The 16,809-nt window shown below is 44.0% G+C and overlaps 1 protein-coding gene across 1 annotated transcript; it reads right to left on the bottom strand.

Annotated features, from left to right (window-relative positions):
• Positions 1-874: 874 nt before the first annotated feature.
• On the bottom strand, positions 875-9,379 carry LOC126187758 (serine protease persephone-like). Its single transcript, XM_049929019.1, has 7 exons — positions 9,319-9,379; positions 5,849-6,079; positions 4,426-4,514; positions 2,825-2,940; positions 1,828-2,078; positions 1,163-1,314; positions 875-1,033 (listed from the first exon to the last, which is right to left on the bottom strand). The coding sequence occupies exons 1-7, from the start codon at positions 9,377-9,379 to the stop codon at positions 875-877; spliced, it is 1,059 nt and encodes a 352-aa protein (XP_049784976.1).
• Between the last annotated feature and the right edge of the window lie 7,430 nt (positions 9,380-16,809).

Below are 16,809 nucleotides of genomic sequence, written 5' to 3'. Positions count from 1 at the left end.
TTCACATCACAGTTGTGGTTGCTAAAAAATATAAGACAGAAGAAAATTTTGTAAAACTTATTTTATTACAGAAAGTGGTGATCACTAAACAGTACACAACAGTATACAAAGTATAATAGTAGACGATGATGATGATTATGATATTTTAATATGCAGTTATAAAATACATAAAAGTTAATAAATTATCGCTATAAGGTAGTTAAAATAAAACAGTGTTTAAGTCTTTTGAAGAGCTGATATGTGGTTTCCACTGCAGAAATGATGAAAAAATGGGCAAGTAGTGAGGGGTCGTACTTGTTTCTACAGCACATTCAAAAAGTAAAAAATGTAAATCACAGGATTTATACAATAAATAACAATTTCATACGAATGCTTGGCATCGTTATACCTCCTTTACTTTTTGTGACTTGTTGTCGGACCTTAATGTGCAATATGCACGATACACTTTCCATCAGCTTTGAATTTATATGTACATCAAAGCCAATAGCATTTTAGTTCGATAGGCGTTTCACAAATATGTGGAACTATCAAATTGTGCTAGCGAAATACTTCAGGAAGTAATACTCTCAGAATGAAAAGTAGTAAAAATGTAAGAGAGAATTGTAGTGAGCTGTAAAACTTAATGTTAATCGAGTAGCAGTCCAACATAGGTTTTGAAGTCCTTCTACTTGTAGTACATTTTATACAACTATCGTTATGAAACACGATTCTCAACTAACAGGTAACGCAGTATAAACACATAAATATATCACATGTAACGTATCACAGATTGGCAGGTACCCTGTACTACGCAGGCTACGAAACGCAGACGAGTTTGGATCTCCGGGCCTCTCGTGGCCACGAGCGCAGTGGCGCCGCTGTGGAGGGCCTGTGGCTAGGGCCAGACGCGTCCCTCCAGCCAGCCGAGGTGTGCGGAGACGCGCGTGTAGACGCCGGGCAGGGCGCCGCCGCAGGGCCTGGGGCCGACGCTGGTGACGCCCACCGCCGTGTAGGGGGCGGAGCGGCCAGTCACCAGAGGGGCGCCGGAGTCGCCCTGCGAAAAGTAAACACGCCGCACTGAGGGGCAGTCGGTGGGCACGGCTCACTGGAGGAGTCTCCAGCTGTCTGGTACTGTGGGACGCATCAGGTACGATGCGTCTGGTCGTAGAAAGTGGGTACTTACAACACAGGTGTCAGTCTTCCCCTGTGGGTCTCCGGCACAGATCACCGACGAGTCCATTCCCTGTGGAAATCTCTCCTTGTAGGCATTTTGGCACTGGGATAGCGCACGTGGGTAGATGGTGGTCTTCAGAAGCACAGGGCTCAGTCGCGTTCCTGGAACAAAGGGAGAGTGTTGCTTACATTTAAATTATGGTAATGTAAGGGTGCGGCTTGTACCGTATGAATGAGAAAGTGTCAATAAAGGAGAGTACGAGGGTATGGCATGTGAGCTGAGTGGACGTTGATAAATTGTTGGATGTAAAGATATTCTGATTTTAATGTCAAGCGATTATTCCACTTTTAATAATAATTATACATCCACATCTCATGAACACTGAATGTTTTCTCATATTGCTTCGTTTTACAACTTGTTAATCGTATCACCACAGTGTTTTGAATATGATAAAACGGCTTAATTTTCAACCAGCAAAGACCAACTTTTTATTTCAAGTAACGATTGTTAACCTCTAAGGGAATGAGCAGAACCTTGTAATTATTAGAGTGGGTCTGAGTGTGAAAGGGAGAAACAAAGGAATAATTTTCAGCTGACGTAATTTAGAAGATATTCACTGGCATACAGTGGTGGACAGTGACAGGACTTCAGACAAGACGGCCTCCTTCGCTTACCGACAGCGTTCGTGGCCCCCCAGCCGGCGGCAGTGAAGCTCGGCGGGTCTCCGTCCTGCGTGTTGAGACAGGCGGGGAAGACGGCGTCGCTGAACTCCACCCTCCTGTCCAGCCTCAGCAGCGCTATGTCGCCGTAGGACCGCCGCTTCCTGTAGCTGGGGTGCGGCACGATCTCCGAGATCCCGTAGTCTGCGCCGTCTGCTGTCGCCGTGAGGTTGTTCACTCCCAGGCGCACCGCGACTGGCCTTCCCCTGGAACAATCACACACAGTGATTCTCACAGCCGCTTTGACCGCTCATGACCTACAGTTACTGTATAGTTTTTATATTGCTGAGCAACAGTCATACAACAATTTTTAAATGAAAACACTGCCATTTGACTGTATTATTGTTTATAATTATAACGAAAGTTCTGGCCTTTCATGGCGTTTGAATCACTTGAAAATTGCATAAAAGGCCAAAACCTGGGCCGTAATTAAATAGACAACAACAGAGTCAAATGACGGTCTGTTCATTTAAAGAAAAGTTACTGCATACTTGGAGCTGAGACACTGAGGTATCGCGTTTGTTACTTCCAAACGGACAGCGCACATGCGTAAATACACATATCTGAACAAGCCTCCAGGTAACTCACCATTTCATGATTAATTGCTAGGGGAGAGTGAAAATTGTTGGACCGTAAGAGAGTGAAATTAAGGTTAACTGCTCCACTGAGATCGATCTCTGAAGGTTTAACATTGTGTTGATCTCCGACCTCAAACAACAAGACATATACGTGTTTCTTGGACAGGGGAAGTTGACGAACTGACTCTATCGTAAGTGAACGGCCCTTATTGTCGCCTGCAACGACTGAGCCCAAAGAAACGGCCATCGCGTAAACGATTCGTGTAGTGTAGCATCTTTCCAAAACTAACTCATGACAGATGTTCAGAGCAAAATGTGTGGAGGGTAACGCTATGCTCCCCACATTTTCATAGAAGCAGCAGTACAGCACTCACATGACCCTGTTGGCGCAGCAGTGGGCCGCGGTGAGGACGAACTGGTCGCTGATGAGGGTCCCTCCGCACAGCCAGCTGAGGCCCTCCGTGTCGGGGACGTTGAAGCCCAGCGCCGCCTGCAACACACCACAGCCATCTCATAGTCTGATCCAGGTTTTTATCATCGTTGCAAGAGACAAACACAGATCCTACCCACAAACACCACCATGCATTTGTTTAAGAGTACTACTTATTTTCTATAATATGTATTTGAAACGGAAATACTGAGACCAAACGAGAGGGTACAGTTGTTTCGAATCTGGAGACTCATTCAGTATGTCACCGGATCATATCTTCATCTGATCATACTGAGTCAGATTTTCTGTGGCTTCCCTAAGTCACAAAGGCGTAATGCAAAAGGACACAGTTGAATCCTTCCGCCGGCTGGGATTGCCGAGCGGTTCTAGGCACTACAGTCTGGAACCGCGCGACCGCTACTGTCGCAGGTTCGAATCCTGCTTCGAGCATGGATGTGTGTGGTGTCCATAGATTAGTTATGTTTAAGTATTTCTTAGATGTAGGGGACTGATGACTTCAGAAGTTAAGTCCCATAGTGTTCAGAGCCATTTGAACCATTTTTAATCCTTCCGCATCTGTATCCGGTTCGAATTTCCGTTTCCTTTCTAATGACCTTTTGATGTCAATGGTATGTTAAACCTTAATAATAATCATATGCTCTTCGCCCCCCCCCCCCCCCCCCTGCATTCCATTCCAGAGACGTCGACCTTTGGCGATCCCTCCTTGCTCTGACCGGGATTCCCGCTACATTCCATCCAACAAGAGATGCATTTTACTAACTTTTGCCAATCAAAGGATTTTTTTTAACATTTAGCAACAATAATATTAGATCCAAAGATGCTAAAATGGTTGGAATGGCGAACTAAATGTGTAATGCTGTGGTTCTTCTGCTCCATAGATTGCTTACCATGAGAGAAATTAGGTGTTTGTTGAGTAGCGAGCCTCATATTAAGATCCCTCATTACGACAGCAGGCTAATCTCCCATACAATGTTACGTCTGACGACAAAGTGTAATTATTCAGGGCATTCATAACTAATGCGGTTGCTACAGTAAACGCAGTGTAATCAAAGAAAATGGGGTCGATAACTTGTGTCTTGGTCCACAGTACGTGCAGAAATGAATATTCGCGTAAAATGGACGTACCATAAGGGAAAAGATTTTCTGTCACTATTTTAGAGAAAGTACAGACGTTTAATCTTGATGTGTAGCCACAATTCTTTGGGTGAGCGTCACTATGGTGAATTATTCTTGCTTAAATAACTCGCAGAGAATAAACCGGTGTCGCTTATGTGCTTCATTCCAGAAATGTCGCGTAATAAGAGAGCCATGAAAAGAAATCGTTGCACATTTCAGAGTCACTGCAGTAGAACTGATGTGCTATCGTTAGCAGTTTGCTGCTGTAGAAATTCTCCGTTGTTCATTCAACGAATTGCTGATTCATTCGATCTCGAAACTTATTCTTGTATTACGTTATGACCAGTGAACTCACAATGACGCGATTCATACAGAGGTGAACGATGTTTTAAAATTTTTCGGACTCACCATGTGTGGAAATTCATGCGGATCAGCCAGTTTCCCACGCAGTATGTAGTCTTCCAGACCATCCCGCATATCCTTGTAAGAACTGCACGCTGTAGATAAGAGAAAAAATGTAATGTAATACACGTTACATATAGCCTTTCCACTCATGTAATAGATCTCATTATTATGACTTATGTTAAGAGATGTATAATTTTCATAATGCATTAAATTACCTTCAAGAAATAATGGAATGCAAGATTTTAAGAATATAATTGTTCCATTTCTAAATGAATAAGTTAGACTCATTAAATTATGTGAAATTCATTTGTTGTGGGCTACGACCTTTCTTTTGTGGAATGCTTATCACTTGTGGAGTACCGAGTAGCTAAGCAGTGGAGGTTCAAACTCTCATATCTGATGCCATAAATGAAGGAATGCCGAAAAACTAAGCACTCATATGACTGAAACTAATGTGTTTGATGTCATTACAGTCGTCGAATTCTTATATATTTGTTTATATATTCTTTTTATAGATTGGTTCCAAGTGCGCTTCTGTCTGTAAGTAACTGTATCCTGTTTGGTGTCTAATATGGTGCTTGCATAGTGCCAAGGATACGAAGTATTTGCCAATGTGGGCCGCACGAAATTCATAGAAATTATGAGTTTTTCACATCCTTTTTTGAAAATACAGCGACGTTAAATTTTGCTGTATTCTTTGGATGTGTTCTTACACACAGATGACGTTTGCGTGAAGGGCAGAGATGTACTGAATGCAGCAACGTGCTTTTCACTGTCTTACGATATCATACGGAGTAATTAAGCGGGGGCAGAAGATGTATGACGTCCTGAATACATGTTAATGGAGTATTTGGAGAGAGACTCGAGCGTGTCATCAAATAGTCGTATATTAGACATTGATATTAGATTACAGGGGGAGGACAGCACATGCTGGGCTTCACAGTAGATGGGAAAAAAAAGAACTCAATATAAGTGTAGGCCGCGCCACTTGTGAGCGACAGGGTGAAAGCATTACAGAGGTATTCTCAATACTTAAATTGGGAATTTTAAACCCTTACTTTCCATAATTACTTTAAAGCTTCTTCTATAAAAAGCTGCAAGTTTCATAAAACATTCAGAAACCATATTTGTGAATCAAGGCAAAAAACTGGTGTTTTGTTTGTATAGTTAGAATGTTTCACCAAGAACCCACAGTTGATTCAGTTACGATAAACAAATTAGATCCATTTTTAGTATATATACAATATGATATAGTGAAAAGACGACTTTTATTAGTAAGAAGGTAGTGAGTTAGATGTAAACGATAACAAGTAAAGCAGCACGAGTGAGCAGTGATGGTCCACTGTGTGAGAGAGAGAGTGAGAGAGTGAGTCCAGAGGAGTGGTGGGGGTAGAGCAGGGCAGAGCGGAGTGTGCGGCGGACTCACCTGCCTCGCTGGGCCGCCGCTCTGCCGCAGGGAAGGCCCAGGCGTCGCCGCTGGGGATGTCGTTGGAGTCTCCGGCGGCCTCCTCCGCCCCCGCCTCCGGGCAGCAGACGACCTCCTCCAGGCCGGCGAAGCCGCAGCGCGGGGGCGGCGGCCGGCGCTGGCGGAGGGCGAGCAGCGCAGCCGGGCAGTGGCGGACCCGGAGGCAGCTGCCCGAGGGGCAGGCGGCGCCCTCTGCGGACACCAGGGGAGTTACCTCCACTGTCAGCTGTGGCGGCCGAGTTAAGTGACGAGCAGACAGGGACCCAGGATTCGTAGTGCTAATACCGTCCGAGGCCGCTTCTGACCCTGATAATATCCTTAATTCTATGAGGAGGATTACCCACAGGTTTCTTCACGTACGTCATAACCAGATGAAGTAACACATTGAAAGGGTCCTGTAGGCACCTTTCATTAGTCCGGTAGCCCAGTTTCACAAGTATTTCTCTTTCTATTCCTTGTTTCTCTTTCTTCTTTACTCTGATAGTGGCGTGATTGAATGAATGTGGTTGTGTGTCACGTTGCTAGACGGTGGCGTAGTCTGCTGCAGAAAGTCTGCGATAGTCGTAGAGATTCAGCAGCACTGGTACAGAATAGCCAACTCTCGTAGTGGTCAAGTAGGCAAAGAGGTTTGCACTACTTGTGAGAAATCCACCTGCGTTAGGTTGGTGGCGGAAATGGCATCTTTGGGCTTTCCGGTCCACGCGGAGCGTGGAGGAGGCTGGAGAGGAAAAAGGGGGCAGTCTGCCGCCGGTACGGGAAGCGTCCACAGCTGTGCTCCAGTCGAAGGAGGGTGAGTTAGACTGACCGCGTGGCGCGTTGTTACTTGGCGAGGGGAGAGCTGTTAGCTTTTGGTCTCGCTTTTCAAATCTGGAAGATTGCTTTGCCTTGTCGCAGCAAGGAATGCTAAACGTTGGCAGATTTTTCTTTTAGCAAATTTCTGTAGCAGACTTGGATCCGCCGGAAGAGCGCCACACAAAGGTGTCGATAGGAAGTGAGCACTCGCTTCTGTATGAATGTCTGTTTGCCTTCAGCTGTGCCTGCATAAGCTTTCACCTTTCTAAATATTTAGAGCTTTGCCTTCTCGTAAATTTTCCTTACTTTATGTGTCTTTCGTCCGTGGGAAGCCAACCACGTGGTAGAACTTTATAGTTGTTGGGCTACCGGCATCACTAACTGTCCGATCGCATGTTTGTTTTAGATGATGTTAACATCATTGTGTGACGTGATATTGTTGGAATTTGGCACTATACCTAGAAATTGTGTCTCCACAAACCCTGTGTTATCAGGAATCGTGTACATGCCTCTCATCCTTATCTTAGGAATAAATGATTTTATCTACAATTTTCTCTTGTGTTCCGAGATTACGTTTTTGCACCTAAGCCACTCACCTCGTAGCTTTCCCGTTAGCACACCCAATGCGTTTCCTTATGCACAGGTCCAGTGATTAGTCTCCCCTTGTATTTAATAACAAATTCTTTAGATTAAGTCTTATTTTCAGGCGTGTTGCTGGGAGCTGATCTTATGCAGTGTTCATGCATTTTCTATTTTATTTTAAATGTTTGATTGTCGTGAACAGTGTACGGGCAATACTATTAATTATATCGTATCCGCTATGAGCGACCTCACAACGTATGCATTTTTGTGAGTTTTTGGTCTGTGATCAAACTAATTTATTTTCCGACTCGACCAAACCTTCGATTAGTTGTATGGTTAGAGTCGGTGGCGACCCTAATCTTCTCAAGTTAACTTCATAAGCAATAAGCATTTACATTCCCAATAATAACGTAATAACCTGTAGTAACCGGTTAGTTACAACATTAACGATTATATCTCATAGCGGTACCAAACTGTACGAATATTGTTTCATGCCGTGTTCACAATAGTACTATATATTTCCTGTAAAATTAACACTGGGTGATGTAATACTCCCACTGAAATGCGATGGGCTGCCTGAATTTTCATCAAACTGGGACACTATGCTTCAAGTCTTGTGGACACTGCATTTGTCATCTTCCAATAAGGGAATGTTCACAGTGTACTGATCACGAAGATGAACAATGGGCAACACTCTCCCAGAATACTAAAATAAATATTCTGTTTCATGTTCTCACTACTGTCAATGAGCGGATCGAAGCCGTGGTACGATAAACACCGTCCAGACGTCATTGAATCAGCCTTGACCTGAACTGCAGCCTCAACATATTATGGTGAAAACACTTCTTTAAATCGTCGGCGAACTCGATGTCTTGCGTCATTTTTGGAGGGAAAAATGGCTCTTCAAACCACACAAGATGCCTCCACTGACCTACTGTACAGTTTTTGGGTTGTTTGCCCCACCAAAGACGAGCTCTATTAGCAAGGGCTTTTTGCAATGTACCCGACTCCTCAGGTCCGTAACATGCTTCTCATCGACTTGCCTTCACTGACAACACTCCCTGTCGCTTTTCAAACCGTTTGTCGTTGACAAGGCGGGATACTTGTGCAGGGCTCCCTGTCGGTTGGGACCTTTTCACGACCAACGTCCTTATGCCGTCTGTCATGGCCACGAGTGGTACACCACTCCCTGCAGACAGACTCGACGCTGTGCGAATAAATTGACAGTGTGGTCACGGACACGTTTATTCACGATGGTTCCTTATTCCCCTTATATCGCGTCTTCAAATGTGCCGTTTCTCCACACCCGATTCGCACATACTCACCTCTTCGCTGCCATGATTTACGACAGTGGACAATGGCCACATGAGTGCCTGGGGCCACTCCTACGACATGTACAGTATTCTAAAGCAACCCGTGTTCTCTTTTAATGGGATAACTAATAATTCGTGTTCTGGACTTTAGTAAATGTGACTTCTGGAGGAAGACCATAGTTATCCGGCACCACGTGTACTTCAAATACTTGTAGCGCATAGTATTCAAATACTTTGATCCGTCCATGTACATATAGCGGGGGGGAGTCTGGACATCATTCCTTGTAGACACATTGCACAGTTCGCCTGGATATACCAACAGATTATCTTTAGTAAATTAGGATTCGTAGAAAACTGTTCTACTCCGTGACGTGGAATAAAGCTACAGTTATCTTGTAGTACCTTTTCGTCGAGCAATTGAAAGACATCGTTTTAAAATTAATATCTTCATCCACTTATTACTGGTCCTACGGAAGGCCTTAAGTACGGCTTACTCGCTAGTTCGTGGAATAGGAAAAATTTTTCACGTTGATAACCACAAGTACACCTTAAAGTTCTACAGCGGGTGTTATTTTACACTGATGACAGCTGCCTGGTTGCATAAAATGTTTTGATGATAGCAGCTCCTTAGGAGAGATCCGAGTTAGAGAATATTTCCCTGTGACCTGTCCTAAAGAAAGAGACGAACGAATGCAAGTAGGTCGAAATAGTGAAAGCCAACTAAAGTTTTGTGCATAGACTCACCTTGGAGGAAGAGAGGGCTAGACGTTGCAAATTCCAACAGCAGGATCAACACACAAGACATAGTAATATGTATAGTCGTTGTCGCCATTGTGTGAGTGCTCGACTGTCAGATTTTGTGGACTGAGTTTCGAGTGCTCGTGAGGCGTGTTATATAGCGACGGTGGAGCAGAAGAGGAAAATCGTGGGCGAAGGCAGGTGACGCGCGTCATTTGCGAGAGGGGGGAGGGGGAGGGGGGAGGGTCCCAGGCCGCTGCTCCCGCGTCGCGCCACCGCAAGACGCGCGGCGGGCTCACGGAAACAAGCGAGGAAGGAAGGAAGGAAGCTGTGGTCGATGCCCGTTGTTCCGGGCCCATGTAGCTCTTTTCGTCTATTCTTACACTTCCTTCTTTCTCGGTAATTATCACGAAAATGCACGTTTGTCACTGCATGGCAAGTTACACAATCTGCACTGGCACTGATTCTGTGCAATACTTTCATTCCACGTAAAGGGTCGAATCTTCGACATTCCTTAACCTCTCAGGATAACTCGTAATCACTTTTGTGGCTTGATATATAGCATTGCTTGAATTTCATAGTAACACTAGTACCGCTCTCCTGGTCACAGAGGGGATAAGCGGGACTGACCGACCGCCGTGTCATCCTCCTACACTGGATGGAAATGGCTTCATTTGGATGCAGTATGAATGGATGGAGCGTCATCACACCGCACTCCCACCAATTGATGGCTTTGCACGTTGTTGCCGCTACTAAAGGGTCACGTACCTCATTAGTCCAAGTGGTTAGGTACCACCTTAGTGCAGTGGGTCAGGTACCCCCTTAGTTGGTATCACAAGGCTGAGAGTGACCCTCTGCAATCCTCCCATCACGGAGAAACCCCTGGTAGGTTCGGTAATCGAACCCCGGCCCCGCACATGGCAGTACTCAGCTACGGCGTCCCCTTAGCTACAGAAATGGACAGTTGTATTTCACGCACTGTTACACCAGTACAGAGCATTCCAGGTCATCCTAGCAAGTTTCACCATTCTTCGTGCAGTATCTTTTTGAAGAGACTTTGCTGTACATTCACAAATGTGAGGGGCAAATTAGTAAACCCAATGGACCATCAAGTACACTTATTGATATTCACCGAGTATAGCATCATCCATTAGCACATAATACATGACTTTTGACCTATAAATTATTTTCCACAGTAATTAGTATCGACTAAATAGATCTCTTAATTGTAATCTTATGAAGGAAAGCAAAAGATTCAGTTACATACTAAAATAAGACAAGTGGATACTTCGAATAAAAAAACAAACGAGCAAAAAAATGCTCCTATCGGAGCACAAAATCTGACCATGAGTTCCTTGTGTTTTTAAAAGTCTCTGACTGAAAAGTGGGATAGCAGCCGCTTCATTTTACATTCGTGAGTACCTTCAAAAAATATCCCAACAATTTTTGCATACAATCATATTCCCCAATTTTGAAACATGCAACTCATCTTATACTCCCATAAGCTCCCCCAACTGCAACTCATTTACACCCACCAGTCCATCGACGTGAGTCGCTCATACCCATCCACTCCCAGTTGCAATTTCTCACTCACTCATTCAGCCCAACACATTGTCATTATCTCTTTGTGTATCTCTGTCATTTTCTTCGTTCTACCCTACTACTACTACTACACTCTCCTCTCATTACCACTGTCTCGCTCTTGCTCTCTCTTTCTGCTAGTATGTCATTCCTTCCTTCCTACTGTTGCTGACTCTTCTCACTTTTCTGTTGTTGCCACTGTATTCTCTCTCAGGATAAGAAAGCGCGAATACGTTCGCATCCCAAAATATCCGGGAAAATTATTAAAGGTGCTGTGGAAAGCAGAATGAGCCACCTGGTGTCACAGTTTTCAGTCAGAGTCGTTTAAATAAAGAGGAATACATTCGCATTTTTTGTGCACCAATAGCAGCATTTTTCCGCTGGCTCAGTTCTTTTCCGTGTTACTGCAGGGTATGCAACTTACATGAAACCTGTGACCGGATTTCCTGTGCATAAAAATGTTGCATGTTCTTCAGTACTTTACAAGCAACGAATTTGTGTCGCACTGCATTTTGCGTATGTATTTCACATGTAAAAGTACTGTAACTCTGAACCTCTTTATATCGGAAATGGATGAAAATCGGGATGTTAGCAGTACACCGCAAAAATTACGGACGTTTGTTGTGCATAACGAACACGAAACCCCGGTCTCGCTTTTGGTCTACTGGTAACAGTGAAGATATAATTTCAAAAATCTGTTTTGTTGGGTTTACGAGGAACCGCCCAAGATCTAATGGTGCATCCATAAGTTCCATCAAGCCATCCGCAGACCACATCAAATGCAAAAAGAACGAACCGATTTTCTAAGTACTGTAGGAGTAAAGGTGCAGTAGTGACACTTTGCCCCTATACTGTAGGATACTGACACTAAGATGATCGTTCTGTTGGCATACAGATGGTCTCCAGTCCGAGGGCTACCCTTAACACTTGGCCTCAACTCTTTATCAGCAACAGAGTCCGAGATATTAACACCGGAAAACTCCGTTTCCATGCGAGACGATATGGAACGTATTAGGCACGCATAGTGTGGTACGCATACCGATTACTTTTACACAATTATATCGTAACACTTCATGAATGTACTCATTTTGACTAGAAAATAACTCTTCCAATAACAGTAAATTTTTGCTCTCTTCACATGCAGCAGATATAGAGATAAAAACACGTTTACAGGTAGATGGTTAGCTTTCCTGTAGATATTGTGAACATGCATAATGAGTTCTATGCTGTGCACACCCTTATAATTTAGTTGTACGAAGCTGTAGGAAGCTATACTGGTTCGAAAATATGGTCAGTATCTGTTTATGTTGTACTGTAACAAAATTTTAGTTGCACAGTCCTAGACTAGATTTGTATTGTTTCCAGAATCGATGTGGTACAAGTCATGCTTACTTGTTGCTCTGCAAGAATTCTCATTTGTATTACCGCCATAAAAACACAGAAAGAAGTCATCCTACTACGGTCTACACGTCCTTCACCATCTATATCCCACCTTGTCCACCAACATTTTTTAGTTTATGAGAGCGTACTTGTTTTCGGCGACAACACTCTGCGATTCTGACATACTATGCTTATTCTAGGCCAACGGAACAGACAGTGCATCGAATCTAATTGTTCGCGAGTGAAATTAAGACAGAATACGAAGCAGTAATCGAGGTGCTTCTGAAGCTCTGAGTGACGTAACAAGTGTACCTGAGGCCGGCCAGGGGTCCCCCTCACACGCGAATCACTGCAGGAAGCCGCTTCTTGCCTACCGGCGCCGCTGTGAAACCGTTACACCGTTCTGATGCAAGCGTCTGCGCGTTTGCTTACTCGTGAGGCAAAATTCGTCTTCTCCGCTAAAAGTGAGTCATGTGACGGCCAACGTGGATATAATTCCGGGTCTCTTGCTTCCCTTCCCGGCACTCTGCCTTACGTTGGACAAATCTTGTGCAAGAGTCCGTGTGCCTGCCTCAGTGGTCAGCGACCCTGCTCGTGTCGCGGAAGCCCTACACGTGATCTTCGGCAGTGCCGAGGGACTGCACTGTGTGAGGCCAGGGAAGCCGAGGCACATGTACCTCGCGAGGACGACGGATGAGTTAAGCTAAAGAAGACTTCAAATGGTTCAAATGGCTCTGAGCACTATAGTACTTAACATATGAGGTCATTAGTCCCTAAGGACATCAGACACAGCCATTCCCGAGGCAAGATTCTAACCTGCGACTGTAGCAATCCGCGCGGTTCCGGACTGAAGGGCCTAGAACTGCTTGGTCACCGCGGCCGGCTGAAAGAAGACTGGTGGCCCTGGTTTACAAAGTCAATGGCATTGCGTCAGCCACTAATCACATCTTCAACAGCATCGAATAGTGGGCACGGAGCAACTTTTTAATTTCATTACATCAACAGGGTAACCACGATGACAAAAATGAGAAATAGCAGAGGAGTAAAGTAGAAAGAATTGTGAAGTAGACATATTTACACGAAAGATAGAAACCATAACGGATAAGTATTAGGTTGAACTACTACTGTGACAGTGTAATCAACTTGGATTTGCTCACTTAGTTTATTTCTAACCAACCTTTTCAAGTCTTATCTACCTCGATGGCGATATGTGCATGTATTGCTTCATTTTAATTGATATTCATGTCTTTCCCCCACACACATTGACCATAGACCTTGCCGTTGGTGGAGAGGCTTGCGTGCCTCAGCGATAGAGATAGCCGTAAAGTAGGTGCAACCACAACGGAGGGGTATCTGTTGAGAGGCCAGACAAACGCGTGGTTCCTGAAGAGGGGCAGCAGCCTTTTCAGTAGTTGCAGGGGCAACAGTCTGGATGATTGACTGATCTGGCCTTGTAACATTAACCAAAACAGCCTTGCTGTGCTGGTACTGCGAACTGCTGAAGGTAAGAGGAAACTACAGCCGTCATTTTTCCCGAGGGCATGCAGCTATACTATATGGTTAAATGATGATGGCGTCCTCTTGGCTAAAATATTCCGGAGGTAAAATAGTCCCCCATTCGGATCTCTGGGCGGGGACTACTCAGGAGGACGTCGTTATCAGGAGAAAGAAAACTGGTGTTATACGGATCGGAACGTGGAATGTCAGATCCCTTAATCGGGCAGGCAGGTTAGAAAATTTAAAAAGGGAAATGGATAGGTTGAAGTTAGATATAGTGGGAATTAGTGAAGTTCGGTGGTAGGAGGAACAAGACTTCTGGTCAGGTGACTAAAGCATTATAAACACAAAATCAGATAGGGGTAATGCAGGAATCGGTTTATAGTGAATAGGAAAATAGGAATGTGGTTCAAATGGCTCTGAGCACTATGGGACTTAACTTCTGAGGTCATCAGGCCGGCCGCGGTGGTCTAGCGGTTCTGGCGCTGCAGTCCGGAACCGCGGGACTGCTACGGTCGCAGGTTCGAATCCTGCCTCGGGCATGGGTGTGTGTGATGTCCTTAGGTTAGTTAGGTTTAAGTAGTTCTAAGTTCTAGGTGACTTATGACCTAAGATGTTGAGTCCTATAGTGCTCAGAGCCATTTGAACCATTTGAGGTCATCAGACCCCTAGAACTTAGAACTACTTAAACCTAACTCACCTAAGGACATCACACACATCCATGCCCGAGGTTGGATTCGAACCTGCGACCGTAGCGGGCGCGCAGTTCCAGACTGTAGCGCCTAGAACCGCTCGGCCACTCGGGCCGGCTAGGAATGTGGGTAAGCTACTACAAACAGCGTAGTGAACGCATTATTGTGGACAAGTTAGATACGAAGCCCGTGCCTACCACAGTAGTACAAGTTTATATGCCAACCAGCTCCGCAGATGACGAAGAGATTGATGAAATGTATGATGAGATAAAAGAAATTATTCAGGTAGTGAAGGGAGACGAAAATTTAATAGTCATGGGAGACTGGAATTCGTCAGTAGGAAAAGGAAGAGAAGGAAACGTAGTAGGTGAATATGGAATGGGGCTAAGAAATGAAAGAGGAAGCCGCCTGGTAGAATTTTGCACAGAGCATAACTTAATCATAGCTAACACTTGGTTCAAGAATCATAATAGAAGGCTGTATACATGTAAGAAGCCTGGAGATACTGGAAGGTCTCAGATATATTATATAATGGTAAGACAGAGATTCAGGAACCATGTTGTAAGACATTTTCAGGGGCAGATGTGGACTCTGACCACAATCTGTTGGTTATCAACTGTAGATTAAAATTGAAGAAACTGCAATAAGGTGGGAATTTGAGGAGATGGGACCTGGATAAACTGAAAGAACCAGAGGTTGTAGAGAGCTTCAGGGAGAGCATTAGGGGACGATTGACAAGAATGGGGGAAAGAAATACAGTAGAAGACGCACGGGTAGCTTTGAGAGATGAAATAGTGAAGGAAGCAGAGGATGAAGTGGGTAAAAAGACGAGGACTAGTATAAATCCTTGGGTAACAGAAAATATATTTAATTGAATTGATGAAAGGAGAAATATAAAAATGTAGTAAATGAAGCAGGCAAAAACGAATACAAATGTCTCAAAAGTGAGATCGACAGGAAGTGCAAAGTGGCTAAGCAGGGATGGCTAGAGGACAAATGTAAGTATGTAGAGGTGCATATCATTAGGGGTAAGATAGATACTGCCTACAGGAAAGTTAAACAGATTTTCGGTGAAAAGAGAACCACTTGCATGAATATCAAGAGCTCAGATGGAAACCCAGTTCTAAGCAAAGAAGGGAAAGCAGAAAGGTGGAAGGAGTATATAGAGTGTCTATACAAGGGCGATGTTCTTGAGGACAATGTTATAGAAATGGAAGAGAATGTAGATGAAGATGAAATTGGAGGTATGGTACTGCGTGAAGAGTTTGACAGAGCACTGAAAGACCTAAGTCGAAACAATGCCACTGGAGTAGACAACATTCCATTAGAACTGCTAACAGCGTTGGGAGAGCCAGGCCTAACAAAACTCTACAATCTAGTGAGCAAGACAGACGAAATACCTTCAGACGTCAAGAAGAATATAACAATTCCAATCCCAAAGAAAGCAGTTGTTGACAGATGTGAAAATTACCGAACTATCAGTTTAATAAGCCGCGGCTGCAAAATACTAACACTAATTCTTTACAGTCAAATGGAAAAACTGGTAGAAGCCGACCTCGGGGAAGATCAGTTTGGATTCCGCACAAATGCTTGAACACGTGAGGCAATCCTGACCATACGACTTATCTTAGAAAATAGATTAAGGAAAGGGAAACCTACGTTTCTAGCATTTGTAGACTTAAGAGACAGCATTTGACTATGTTGACTGGAATACTCTCTTTCAAATTCTGAAGGTGGCATGGCTAAAATACAGGGAGCGAAATGCTATTTACAATTTTACAGAAATCAGATGGCAGTTACAAGAGTCGAGGGACATGAAAGGGAAGCAGTGGTTGGGAAGCGAGTGAGACAGGGTTGTAGCCTAGCCCCGATGTTATTCAATCTGTATATTGAGCAAGCAATAAAGGAAACAAAAGAAGAATTAGAGTAGGAATTAAAATCCATGGAGGAGCAATGAAAATTTGAGATTCGCTAATGACATTGTAATTCTGTCAGAGACAGCAAAGGACCTGGAAGAGCAGCTGAACGGAATGGACAGTGTCTTGAAAAGGGGATATAAGATGAACATCAACAAAAGCAAAACGTGGATTATGGAATGTAGTCGAATTAAGTCGGGTGATGCTGAGGGAATTAGATTAGGAAATGAGACAATTAAAGTAGTAAAGGAGTTTTGTTATTTGGGGAGCAAAATAACTGATGATGGTCGAAGTAGAGAGGATATAAAATGTAGACTGGCAATGGCAAGGAAAGCGTTTCTGAAGAAGAGAAATTTGTTAACATCCAGTACAGATTTAAGTGTCAGGAAGTCATTTCTGAAAGTATTTGTATGGAGTGTAGTCATGTATGG

This window comes from Schistocerca cancellata, chromosome 5 (genome assembly GCF_023864275.1).
Source record: "Schistocerca cancellata isolate TAMUIC-IGC-003103 chromosome 5, iqSchCanc2.1, whole genome shotgun sequence".
Lineage (NCBI taxonomy): Eukaryota > Metazoa > Arthropoda > Insecta > Orthoptera > Acrididae > Schistocerca > Schistocerca cancellata.
The sequence above is the reverse complement of the archived record's forward strand: the minus strand, read 5'-3'. Positions and strand labels throughout refer to the sequence as shown.

What these genes read in the sequence shown, in the direction of transcription:
- LOC126187758 (XM_049929019.1), bottom strand. Translation starts at nt 9,379, where the DNA reads ATGTCTTGTGTGTTGATCCTGCTGTTGGAATTTGCAACGTCTAGCCCT. An exon ending in TAGCCCTCTCTTCCTCCAAG is followed by an intron (nt 6,080 to 9,318) that starts GTGAGTCTATGC and finishes TGGTGTCCGCAG; the next exon opens with AGGGCGCCGCCTGCCCCTCG. An exon ending in GCGGCGGCCCAGCGAGGCAG is followed by an intron (nt 4,515 to 5,848) that starts GTGAGTCCGCCG and finishes TCTTATCTACAG; the next exon opens with CGTGCAGTTCTTACAAGGAT.